Source organism: Aotus nancymaae, unplaced genomic scaffold, assembly GCF_030222135.1.
Source record: "Aotus nancymaae isolate 86718 unplaced genomic scaffold, 86718_ANA_hifiasm-v0.15.2.pri h1tg000009l, whole genome shotgun sequence".
Taxonomy (NCBI): domain Eukaryota; kingdom Metazoa; phylum Chordata; class Mammalia; order Primates; family Aotidae; genus Aotus; species Aotus nancymaae.
This window is the reverse complement of record NW_026988420.1, coordinates 12555563-12569195: the sequence shown is the minus strand read 5'-3', so window position 1 is coordinate 12569195 and position 13633 is coordinate 12555563. Positions and strand designations below refer to the sequence as shown.

The following is a 13633-nucleotide window of genomic DNA, read 5'->3' as shown; positions in this document are numbered from 1 at the left end:
CATCTTCTCTTTGAGCATCACAAGTGGTTTTAGTCATTGCTATAGCTCAAGGGCTCAACACTGTTTAGCACAAAACATACTTTGGGTTACCTATTTTACACATGAGGTAACTGAGGCTCAGAGAATTTAAGATCACACAAGTGGCGGCGCTGGTCAACTTTCCATTGCAAATTACAAGTGTTTAGGTTGCTTTCTGGCCGCAGGTCAGATATTGGGGCTGCGGTGCCTAGTTCCAAAGATCAAAGTTTGCTTCACGCTCTCCAGGAAGCTGGTCTGGCAGCTGCAGAGTTAACCCGAGGCCCCGCCCCCACAACAGGTGGGACGGCGGGGCGAGGAGGGGCGTTGGTGAGCGCTGCAGAGAGGCTGCGCCTTGGGCCGCCTTGTGCTTGTGCGCCTGCGCGCGGCGCCGACGGGACGAGGCCCGACTCAGAAATGGCGGCCTCCGTGTTCTACGGCCGGTTGTTGGCTGCCACAACCCTTCGGAACCACCGGCCTCGGTCGGCCCTGCGGGCCGCTGCTCAGGTAATGCTTTCCAGCCCGCTCTAACCTCTAGGGTCTGCAGGAGAAGGGGCGAGGTAGGAGACCTGGCTTCTGCGGGCGAGATGTGAGGAGTACCGTGGCCTGGCTCGGAGTCACTTCGCCGACAGTGACATTTTCTGGATGCCCTGCAGGGCCCTCGGGCGACCTGCTTGGGAGTGCTGCTTGCCAGGACTACGAGCAGGCCCACGTTTGCGCCGCTGTGCTCCAGCCCTTAGATTGCCAGGAGCCCCGGCGGCCCGGCCGTGGCTGCTCCTGCGGTTTCTGAGGGGTCAGCGGGGAGCAGGTGGGCTCTGAGTGGAGGTGAGGTGGTCTTGACAGTTTCTGCTGCCATTCCTGCGTCTGACACGGTGGGCTAAGACTTGCGCGGCCCCTCGTTGGGCAGGGGGGAATGCCCTTCAAATGTACTTTTGTGTTTCTTGAGAGCTGTCATAGGTGGGAATGATGTCAGAGAAGCAACAGTGCCTGTTGATTGGCCTTTTTTGGGGCAAGGCAGGAAAGTTTCCCCTCTCCTTCAAGTAGTTGTATACTGTTCTGTTTGTTAATAACAGTAATGAGATTATGCTTTCTACCTAACCACTTGAAGATGTAAGAAATAATCTTTTGTATAGCCTAATTTCTGGGTAGGCTATATATAGCATAGTAGCTACTGGCTTTGTTTTGAATATTTGACATGGGCCAGATAATGTGCTAAGCGCTTTACGTGTAGTCTCTGAGGCTTTTCAGCAACTGTGAGGGAGTCATTCAATACCTGCATCATTGATGAAGGTATTATGGTTAAGAGAACAAGTAATTTCTCTTGAGTAGGTCGTACAGGAGGTAAGATCAAAGCTGAGATTTAATAACAGAGCTGTCTGGTTCTAAAGCCTGTGTGCTTGAGTCTGCACTACAGCTTCAAAAATACAAACATCTTCCTTCCAGCTTTGACAACAGTTAACTGTGAAAGGGCATTATTGGTCTCCTATGTCACTTCCAGAGTTTTAGGTTTTTTTTCTGAGGTAACTCTTCAGACACATCATATTATGAATTGATATAGGACCCTCCCACCCCTACTTTTTTTGTCTGTTTTCATTTTTAAAGTTGGCCCCCTATTTTTTTTTTCCCCATTTTTAAAGTTGTTCATACTTTCAGCCTAGGGGTAGTGAGTTCTGTGAGTTTGCTTCCCAATAGAAGAAGTGACTTTTTTTTTTTTTGAGGCGGAGTTTCGCTCTTGTTACCCAGGCTGGAGTGCAATGGCGCGATCACGGCTCACCGCAACCTCCGCCTCCTGGGTTCAGGCAATTCTCCTGCCTCAGCCTCCTGAGTAGCTGGGATTACAGGCACGCGCCACCATGCCCAGCTAATTTTTTGTATTAGTAGAGACGGGGTTTCACCATGTTGACCAGGACGGTCTCGATCTCTTGACCTCGTGATCCACCCGCCTCGGCCTCCCAAAGTGCTGGGATTACAGGCTTGAGCCACCGCGCCCGGCCGAAGAAGTGACTTTTTAACCTTGAACTTCCTTCTTATGAATCTTACAAGAGTGCTATTTAGTTTTTAGAAAATGGGGAATTTGGTGACAAATACGTTTTCATCCTAATCAAAATCTTTATCTTTTTGGAAGTTCATTTAAAAATCTTCATTTCTTCATATGGAAATGTCTAATATTATTTTCTTTTTAACAGTTGCTCTCTTCTACCCTGGTATTAAAAAATGCAGTTCTAGAGTTTGTAAGGACCTTAGTCTAACCCTTTACTTTTGTAGATGAGGACACAGAAGTACAGAGTCTTAGGAAACTTGTTCAAGGTCACACATTTAGTTTAGCAATTTGTCTTCAACTTTTTAAAAATATCTCTGACCCTCCTCCAATTTCTTGGTATCTTTGGCCTAGTGTATCTTTGTTGAAAATAGGTATTTCAGCATATGTCTTTGAGAATAAGGACATTCTCCCAGATAGCCACAATGTAATGATCGCACTTAGGAATTCAACATTGCTATAACATGAATATATATAGTCTTAGATTCAGATTTCTCTAGTTGTCCCCAAAGTGCCCTTTATAGACATTTGATTTTTTTTAAAACTGGGATCAGACCATATGATATTTTCTCTGATCCAGCTAGCCAGTTAGGTGCCACCTAGTGACTTATATGCTAGCAACCTTGTGTTCTTACATGTATTGCAGTTGTTTACTTACGTGTCTGTGAACTCTGTGGCTGGGACCCAGGTGTCTTTATTCTTTTAGTGTCCCTAGCCCACTGTCTAGTATGTAGTCATAAAAAAAAATTTGAGTGTAAGACTGTTTTTGCCAGGCTTATGCTAGATACTCCTTTGCGCACTTATTTTTATTATTATTTTGAGGTATAATTTATATACAGTAAGTTGTACAGTTTAAGTGGATAGCTAGATTAATTTTTATGTATGTATTCACCTGTGTAGTCATCATCCACATCAAGATATACAATGTTTTCAGCCCTCAGAAGGCTCTCATGTCTTCTCTCTTATCAATACTCCCTGACAGAAGGTAGCAACTAATTCTGACTTCGATCACCATAGGCTAATTTTGACTGGTTTTGAACTTTATAAGAAGAAATCATGGGAGTATATATTCTTGTTTGTGGCTTTTTTCCCTCTACATTATGTTTGTAAGATTAATCCATTGATGTGTGAGCCGTAGTACTTTTTTTGTCTTTTTATTGCTCTGTTGTATCCTATTATATACATATACCACAATTTATCCATTTTCCCATTGATGGGCAATCAGCTAATTTCTGTTTTCTGTCTGTTATAAATAAGCCTGCTCTGGGCATTTTTTTTTCAGGGTCCCATGGCTGAAGCTTTGGGTTTCCCTGCTCTGGACATTTTTCTATGTGTCTTTTGGTAGACGTAAGGACTCTTTCTGTTGATATATACCCAGGAATGGGATTTCTGAGTCAGAAGGTGGAGGTATACTGAACAGTTTGAGAGGTTGCTGGCTTTTTTCTTTTCTTTTTTTTTTCTCTCTCTCTCTCTTTCTTCTGTCCGTTCGTCCGTCTTTCCTTTTTTTTTTTTTTTTTTTGAGATAGGTCTTGTTCTGTTGCCCAAGCTGGAGGACAATGGTGAAACCATGGCTCACTGCAGTCTCAAACTCTTGAGCTGAAGTGATCCTCCGGCCTCAGTCTCAGGAGTAGCTGTGATTATAGGTGTATGCCACTGTACCCAGCTTGGTTGGTGGCTTTTAATATTGAAGTGACAGTAAATCAAGGAATTGAGCTACTTAGGTCAAATGTTACCCAGGATTTTAGCTTGCTAAATGAATCAGAAATAAGTTGCTATTATATATGATTGATTTGTAAGACTAGTAGTTCTCACACTATAGGGTTTTTAAGGATCAACTGAGTGGTTTGTTACGAATGCAGATTTCCTTGGGCCCAGTCCAGAGATTCTAATTTCGCAGTTGAGAATGAGTCTCAGGAATCTGCAGTTTACAAGCAACCCAGGTAATTTTGATGCAGAAGCTCATGAACCTACTTTAATAAATAGATTGTTTATGTGACTTCTTTAAATTTAGTTCTTATGACATTGTATATTTCATATGAACCATGTTTCAATATACTGCATTCTGTATTGAATCACTTACATGTGTGATTCCATTGACCAGTCATTGGGTACAGGCTGCCAGTGGGAAGGAGGTGTGAATTTGGGCAAGTAGGCTCAGATGAGAGCTCTTGGGTGAGACCTGTCAGCAGCCAGCACCCCCAGCAGCAGCCCCTAGGGCTACAAATGCCTTAGTCCTGAAGCGGGGGCATTGGGGTAGGGAAGGATCTGGGCAGCATACTGCAACATCCACTACAGGTGAAGCCATGGTTTTGAGTATCAAGTGTATGAAAGAGTAATGGTACCAAATCATTATATTATTACATATCTAGTGCCAGGTGACTTGTTAGGTGCTGGAGGAATGATAGAGAGAAGAAAATTGCGAAGGAATTGTGGTTTGGTGGAACAGATGAGATTGGTTTTAGATGTGCTGAATTTGGCATTGAGGTAGAACTTCCCTGTAGATCACTGGAGATAGGGTAGTGAAGCTGAAATATAAAATAAGGAATAGAGATGATGAGGAAATAGTTAAAACTACAGTGGTAACAGTGACATTTAGGTGATAGGCTAGCTTTTAGTTTTATGCTGTAATTTAGGTACTCTGAATATTGTACTTTGATAATTCAGCATAACAGTTTTGTTATAAAGAACCAAGTAGTTAACAAGACTGACTGTCAAATCACTGTCATATATACATATGTCCCCAATCTTTCTAGGTTCTGGGAAGTTCTGGATTGTTTAATAACCATGGACTCCAAGTACAGCAGCAACAGCAAAGGAATCTCTCACTACATGAATACATGAGTATGGAATTATTGCAAGAAGCTGGTGTCTCCGTTCCCAAAGGATATGTGGCAAAGTCACCAGATGAAGCTTACGCAATTGCCAAAAAATTAGGTACTAAATTAAGAAAATCTTTGCCACCTTGACATGAGAACTCTGAGATTTGAAGTTTATTTTTGGTTTGATAACAACTTTTAGATTTTTTTAAAAAAATACATTTTCCTTGCTTAAAATATAAGGTGGAACTTTATGATTATTGAAATTCTAAAAATATTATTAAGATGATTATGAGCTCCCATAGTGCTGGTGACTTAGGAGTCACTTACATTGTCATTAGGAAGCTGAAGTCCTGTTTTTAGTTGGAATATAATTATGGGGAAGGGAAATCTGCTACTACTGTAACTATGCTGGTGCTTAAAGGATGACAGCTGTGATGATTCTTCAGGGAAATGGCGAAGAAAAATCTTAGCTGTTTATGTGCTTATAAGGAGAGCTTCCCCCTCATTTTTTGATGAAAAATATGGAACCAAAGGGGAACAAAAAGTAGAGTGCTAGAATGTAAACTCCATGAGAGCAAAGTTTCTTTTGCTTATTTGTTCACGGGTATATCCCAAAATCTTAGAAGAATGCCTGATGCTTAGATTATCAGTAAACATTTGATCAATAAATACTAAATGAATTTAATAGTTGCCCATATATTTATTTATTTATTTATTTATTTTGAGATGGAATCTCCCTCTATCACCCAGGCTGGAGTGCAGTGGTGCGATCTCGGCTCACTGCAGCCTCTGCCTCTGGGTTCAAGCAATTCTCCTGCTTCAGCCTTCTGAGTAGCTAGAATCACATGTGTGTGCCCCCATGCCCAGCTAATTTTTTCATATTTACTAGAGACGGGGTTTCACCATGTTGGCAAGGCTGGTCTCACACTCCTCACCTCTTGATCCACCCGCATTGGCCTCCCCAAGTGCTGTGATGACATGTGTGAGCCACTGCACCTGGCCCAGTTTTCCATGTTTATTAGCAGATTCCTTTGTTGATAATAGAAGCCTTACTAGCTTTTGTTAATTAGAATTAATCTCTTAATCAAAAAATAATTTTTGACTTCAGAAAATAAAGATTTAGCATGAAAACATAATAATGAGATGATGTGCTAGCTATACACTGTATTTTCTTGTTAGCAGTATTTTAAATCCCACCAATTTTATGTATTTTAGCATAATTAATCTCCCTTCTATGTCCATTTGATTAATATTGCTTTAAATATGATTTGGTGAATACTTTGCTTTTATATTTTTTTTTTTTTTTTTTTTTTTTTGAGACGGAGTTTCGCTCGTTACCCAGGCTGGAGTGCAATGGTGCCATCTGGGCTCACCGCAACCTCCGCCTCCTGGGTTCAGGCAATTCTCCTACCTCAGCCTCCTGAGTAGCTGGGACTACAGGCGCGCGCCACCATGCCCGGCTAATTTTTTGTATTTTTAGTAGAGACGGGGTTTCACCACGTTGACCAGGATGGTCTCCATCTCTTGACCTCGTGATCCACCCACCTCGGCCTCCCAAAGTGCTGGGATTACAGGCATGAGCCACCGCGCCCGGCCTGCTTTTATATTTTTTAAGAAAGATAAGGAACATTTTTAAAATGTTTGAAATTTTAAAAGTATTCATCTTGGGTAGTACTTATTTTTTTCTAGAATGGATTTTTCTTTCAAAATTAAGGATATATACAAGTTAAGAAAACTGTCATATAAGCTCTGTTTTTGAATGAGATGGCCATGATTTCCTTGACTTGGAAGCATGATTTTTCATTTCTGGTTTTGTTGTTGTTGTTAATCAGAAAAAATTATTTTAAATCAGATTACAAGCAAACTTTTTATTAAGCAAAAGCTTTGTATAAGTTCATACTAATTGTGGTGAAATTTTTGCTAATTAATGGTGACCTATAGTTGGAACTTCTGCACACTTAATGTTAATAGGGACCTGATTTATATATAATTAAGTCTGTAAAAACTGTTTTTTCCTTATTTTCAAGTTTAAAAATTCAAAAAAAATTTTTTTTCTTTAGGGAAAGGGTCACTATGTTGCCCAGGCTGTTCTCAAACTCCTGGGCTCAACTGGTCCTTCCACCTAGGCCTCCGAGTAGCTGTCACTGTAGGCACATGCCATTGTGCCTGGCTAGTTTTCGATTATTATAATTGGTTTCTTTAACTAGTTTTCTATATATTTTCTCATTTAGTCAAATTCTGTTGTTTTGTCAGAAGAATAATTTGCATAGAAACTTTTTCATAAAATGAATAGGATTTATTCAGATGCCAATCTGTTTTGATTTCTTTATACCTTATAAAAACTTTTAATGATTCTTAGGTACAGAAGACAGAAATAATATGTGCAGGATAAACTGTAACTATGAGTATTTCTGGCAAGTTCTCTGGGACCAGAACTCACAAGTAGTAAGAAGCAGGTAGGCAGCTCTGATTTTGAGCCCTTTGGAACAGATACCTTGTTCATTTAGAAAGTGTGTTTTTGTCAAAGAATAGCGCAAATGATGATTATAGTATGGGAGTGAGACTAATAATTAAGGAAATTTAAATCTAGAGGAGCAGAAATGCTACTTTTTAAAAGATAAATTTAGAAACTACTGTGAAGACATGGAGGACAATTTTGTGTTTTTAGTGAGTCATTGATATCAAAAGATAATGATTATGGGATCTAGTTGCACAAAGTCAAAAATGAGGGGCCTTAGAAATATACCTGGTTTTGTTCATCTAGCTAGCAATTCCCAGTGCCGATTTTTCATTACTTCAGGATGGTTTTTGCTTTTTGAGTTTCTGCAAAATTCACAAAATGCTAATTCTCATTTTTCAAAAACTCTTAACCCTCCGCTTTGCTCAACAAGTATAATAGGGCATAAATGCCTTATAGGTGTGCCAAACTATTGTTTCTCCCCAGTCCTGTGGCAGCAGGAGGAGTTGAGTTAGCATGGGGTTTGGGGCCACTGGGTCCTATAGCTGGTGACTCCTGCTGAATAGCCCTAGCCTCTTTACCTGGTATTTCATACCATGTCCATCATTTTCTCTGCATGTGTGATGATGATGATGTGAAAACAGTTGAGAGGCATTGTCCTGGAGGCAAGTTTTACCTGTTGTGAATGATTGAGGTTAGGAATGGAAGAATGGCTAGAAAGAAATCTAATATTTTAAAAGACTATATGAATCCCCAAAATGCAGGTTGGTGAGCTTGAAAGATCATGAAGTTTCTGGAATGGATTATCAAAGGGATGGGTGTTAGCCTAGATAAATGTAGTAGATACAATTTGGGGTCAGTTCTGAGAGCAAATTGTCTTTTTTTTTTAACAGTTTATAGTTCAAGGAAATACGATTTTTGTAAGGATTTGGCAGAACTTTTGTTGTTGTTTTGTTTTTGAGACAATATCTTCTTCTGTCACCCAGGCTGGAGTGCAGTAGTGCAGTCATTGCAGCTTCAGCCTCCTGGGCTCAAGTGACTTCTTCCTTCTCAGCCTGCTGAGTAGCTGGGACTATAGGTGTGCTTCACCATGTATTTTTTTTTTGACGTGGATTTTCGCCATGTTGCCCAGGCTGGTCTCAAACTCCTGGGCTCAAGCAATCCACCTGCCCTTGGCTTTTGAAAGTGCTGGAACTACAGGTGTGAGCCACTGCACCTGGGCACAGATTTAGCAGAATTTTAGTGATTTCCCTATTGACTGTAGAAAGATAGTTTGGCTTCTAGTATATTTAAATCAGAATCCCTGTCTGGTTGAATAGAGATATGTAAAGGGTGCTGATTAATGAATGTCAGCCTGGAGGGCAATTTTTAATGGCATATAATAGGACTTTACCTTCTTTTTCTTCTTTTAAATATTTATTAGTTATATGCCAAGGAAGGCTTAAAATGTTTGTGAGTGACTAAAGGTAGCACTGTTGGGAACCAGCCCAACCCCATATGTGGGTGCCCTTAGTCCCGACGGTGACAAGGGATTGAGAAAAGGAAATAAAGACAGAGACACAAGAGTAGAATCTACAGCATGGGTCCAGGGGACCAAGGCAAGTTGGCCCTGAGCTCTGGGCTCCAAACACTTTTATTACGTGCATAATCTCATTGATCTTATTATGGGTGTGGAAAGAGAGAGTAAAGGAGTAGGTAAGAGCTGGGTGGAGAGCACTTGAGATCCTTCTAAGACATGCTAAACTAGTACTCTGAGTTTATCGCAGATAGTTACCAGGGTATGGTGCATCAGAAGTATATCGAATTAGAGGCCACTCCGTCTGACCACACCCAATGCATCAAGGGGCTTTTATCTTCTGAGCATTGAGGACGTAGGGTGATTAAAATCACTCCATATTCCAAGAACCTAGGCAGAGCCTGAGGTGTTCCTTGATCTCTGCCCTGCAAGGCTTTTCTCCTCCTTGCCAGCTCCCATCTGCAAAGACCCTCCCAGATCTTGTGAGCAGACGTCCCTCCCTTCTCAGAGATATTTGCATAAACCTTTATGAGGCCCCTATGCAGTCCCCCTGTTGAGAAGGCATTCGTGGGACCAGAGCGTGTCTTGCCTGCTCAGTAACTACCCCGAGGTGTTCCCTGGTGTTACTGTGCTCTGAGATGGTCTTACCTTAGGCCTCCTGTTGCCGCTTTATTTCTGATTAACTGCAGCAGTAATACAGTTTAGTTGGGTGTACTTCTGAGCCAAGCAAGCTTATAATTATTTAGATTGAATTAGCATAGGTCTCCTATAAGCCAAGTCCTGAAGGCAGGAACATGCCCAGGAATAGTGAGGGGACTAGTGCAGTTGGAATGGAGTGAGCAACAAGGAGGTCCTAGGAGATAAAAAGGGTGAAGGTGTGGAGGGTATTATAGGGTCTTCTAGGCCATTGTAAGGACTTTTGGCATTTACTCTGAATGAAATTGGCACTGAGTGCAAGGTTTTAAGTAGAGTAATGGTGTGCCTGCTTTGGCTGCTGCCTTGAGAATATTCTATGGGGGACTAAGGTTATATAGGTAAGAGATAGTGGTGGTTGGGACCAGAGTCTAAACTGCAGGTGATGAGGAATATTGAATTTGGATGAATTTGAAGATAGAACCAGTATGATTTCCTGACTGAATGGAAGTGGGGTTTGAGAAAGATAAGTTTTTTAAAACACTCTCTTGGCTGACTATGCATAAGGTCATCATCTGGTTTAAATAGCAAGCATTTCTGATGAAGGCTTACATCACTCATTTTTTTATTATTATTATACTTTAAGTTCTGGGGTACATGTGCAGAACGTGCAGGTTTGTTACATAGGTATACACGTACCATGGTGGTTTGCTGCATCCATCCCCGTCATCTACATTAGGTATTTCTCCTAATGCTATCCCTCCCCTATCCCCCCACCCCCCTGCTATCCCTCCCTTAGCCCCCAACCCCCGACAGGCCCCAGTGTATGGTTACATCACTAATTTTCTAAATGTTCTTTTAAAATAATTGTTAATGTGTACACTTTAGTTTTTGTTTAGTTTCAAACTCCATTTCCTACCACATTGATTTGGTTGGTTCCTCTGATTAGGTGGGAGGCCCCCTCATTCTGCTTGGCAAGTGCATCAAGGAGTGACATCCCAGTTGTAGAGGATGCTTCTTCAGTCTGTTCAAATCATGTTTATGGAGTAGTTGTTATATCCCAGATACTGCTTTGTGCTTGGGATATAATGAATAAAATGAGACCTTTAGCCCTGATTTCAAAGGTTAACTATTTTGCCATAATGCGTAGTTGGGCAAAATGCTATGAGAGGCAAAATGAGGAGGCTCTGAAATTCTGCCTGTCTGGTAGACAGAGAATGCCTTTCTAAGAGGTATTACTCTTATTTTTTAACTGATACGTAATATTTTTGGGGTACATGTTATATTTTGTTATATGTATAGAGTGTGTAATGATCAAGTCAGGGCATTTCGGATATCCATCACCCAGAGCATTTACTCTTTTGAGACAGAGTCTTGCTCTGTCCTCCAGGCTAGAGTGCAATGGTGTGATCTTGGACCTTTGCAACCTGTGCTTCACGGGTTCAAGTGATTCTTCTGCCTCAGCCTCTCAAGTAGCTGGTATTATAGATGTGCACCACCATGCCTGGCTAATTTTTGTATTTTTAATAGAGATGAAATTTCGCCATGTTGACCAGGCTGGTGTTAAACTCCTGGCCTCATGTGATCTGACTGCTTTGGCCTCTCAGAGTGCTGGGATTACGGGAGTTGAGCTACCATGCCCAGCCCATTTACTCTTGATCATGAATGATGAGTGGTATCTAGGCTAAATAGCTAGTTTGCTGATTTTCCACAGCAAATTAGAAAGGAGAGGAAAAGGGATAGATAGTAATTAGTTTACTTGTTAAAGAAGAAAAATTCAGTCCATTTATTTAAAAATTTGCATAAGCTTTTCAAGCATAGCGTTCTCAAATCTTTTGATACAGATACCTTAGTAACTCCTGATAGTACTCCTCATGCAGTACTGCTCAATAATGTATGTTAATAGAACTTTCTCTTAGTGGGACAGTATAAATCTCAATACTGGTAATGGTAGTATCCCCCAAGTCATGGCACATTCCTGCTATAGCATATATAACTCAAATATTCTCAGGACAGCAAGTTTACATGTGAAATAGAGAGGGTGGGAAGTGTTAGGAAGATATGAGTTTCAATTTTGTACTTTTAATACTTTCCAAAGTACTAGATATTTAAAGTGTCACGGAATGGTTAAATTATTTTCAGTTTACTTTAAGAAATTCTTTAAGTGACTATTTTTTAAATTGTGGATCTTTTAGACTGATTATTTTAGTGTTCTAATCTAGTAAATCTACGTGAATAGAATGCTTCATTTTTTGACATTGTAAATAAATTAGACTTGATTTAATAATACCTCTCTGTATGTTAAATAACAAAATACTATGTCTTGCATGCTGCTCCATGCTTCATAATTAATAGAAGTGTTTTTCTTCTAGGTTCAAAAGATGTTGTGATAAAGGCACAGGTTTTAGCTGGTGGTAGAGGAAAAGGAACATTTGAAAGTGGCCTCAAAGGAGGAGTGAAGATAGTTTTCTCGTAAGTTATTTTTTTTTTTTTTAAGAAAAATCATCCTTGTTAAAGATTGATTAAAGATTGCTTATTGAATTAATGAAAATACTGAAATTTCAATATTAGATAAAATTTTGGCTATTATGTGGATTTGCTTTTTCTCAACTAGAGGAAAGAAGAATTTGAGTTCTTTTTCTTATTTTAGTCCAGAAGAAGCAAAAGCTGTTTCTTCACAAATGATTGGGAAAAAGTTGTTTACCAAGCAAACGGGAGAAAAGGGCAGAATATGCAATCAAGTATTGGTCTGTGAGCGAAAATATCCCAGGAGGGAGTACTACTTTGCAATAACAATGGAAAGGTCCTTTCAAGTAAGTAATTGTAGATGTGATACATACAGGATGCATTTATGACATTCAGTTTCACAAGTTGATTATTGTTTCTGTTTATGTGGGGAAAATTTAAAAAGTACAAACTATAATCTGTATGTCATGAGCACAATATTTATGTCATTTAAAAAAACAGCTTCGTTAATGCCATAAAATTTGATGTATAATATCATGATTTTAAAATTATAGGAAAAATTCTGTTGTAATACATTTTTGTTGTAAATCATCTCTGGATCATCTCCGGACTGAGAAAATAATATCTAGCATAGTAAAATATTCTTTTTTTTTTTTTTTTTTGAGACAGAGTCTTGCTCTGTTGCCTAGGCTGGAATGCAGTGGCACAGTCTCGGCTTACTGCAACCTCCCCCTCCCAGGTTCAAGCAATTCTCCTGCCTCAGCCTCCCCAGTAGCAGGGAGTACAGGCATGCACCACGATGCCCGGCTGATTTTTATATTTTTGGTAGAGACAGGGTTTCACCATGATGGCCAGGCTGGTCTTGAACTGCTGACCTCGTGAGCCACCATGCCCGGCCCATAGTAAAATATTCTAACCAAAGAGAAAGTTGCCGAACCCACTAGAAGAATGTGTCTCCATGCTTCATCTTCTGTTTTCTCAACCTCTTGGCTTTTTTGTTTTGTTTTGTTTTTTAATAGTTTGGGGTTTGTTTCACTAAATGATTCAATATTTGGTAAATTGAGGGTTGACATTAAGTTGCAGACAATATGGTTTTAAGGAGTATTACATTAGCATAGCTCTCCTCTCTTTACGAAACCTAAAATGTTGACTATAAAGCTTCTGGTGAAGAGAAAATCCCTTTATAGACCTGGTACTTGGGAGAGAGTATTGATAATCATTTTATACTAGAATTATCTGTTTTTTGAGTGTATTAGGTTTTACAAGCTGAATCTGTGTGTTAACTAGCTTGTTTTTTGAGTGTATTAGGTTTTACAAGCTGAATCTGTGTGTTAACTAGCTTGTTTTTTGAAGCAAACTGGGTATATATTTGAAAGCCCCAGTAAGCATTTGATGTAGAATTTAGAGTAACACCAATTTTAAAGATCATGAAAATAATTTTCTTATGTAGAACAACTTTTTAAAAAATAGCAAGTTTCTGTATTGTGATTTTTTTTTTACTTACAATTAAATCTTAATGTTTGAGTGACATAAAATGTCTTTTGCAACTTTTAATTTTTATAAGGAAGTATTTCTTAAGATATAACACTAGATGGTAGTAAAAATCCACTCAGAATATAAAATAAAAAGCACTGTTTTATTCTTAAGTGATATTCTATGCGGTAGAATTTAGTTTGTAAGTTATTTTA

The 13633-nt window shown here is 39.7% G+C and overlaps 1 protein-coding gene across 1 annotated transcript in view; it reads left to right on the top strand.

The window, feature by feature from the left end:
* Positions 1-407: 407 nt before the first annotated feature.
* The window catches only part of SUCLA2 (succinate-CoA ligase ADP-forming subunit beta), a 46693-nt gene continuing 33467 nt past the window's right edge, over positions 408-13633 (top strand). Inside the window, exons 1-4 of the mRNA XM_064373557.1 lie at positions 408-522; positions 4807-4987; positions 11852-11951; positions 12130-12292. Of these exons, the coding sequence (XP_064229627.1) occupies positions 433-522; positions 4807-4987; positions 11852-11951; positions 12130-12292 (534 nt within the window). The 5' untranslated portion in view covers positions 408-432. The remainder of the gene's footprint in view (positions 523-4806; positions 4988-11851; positions 11952-12129; positions 12293-13633) is intronic.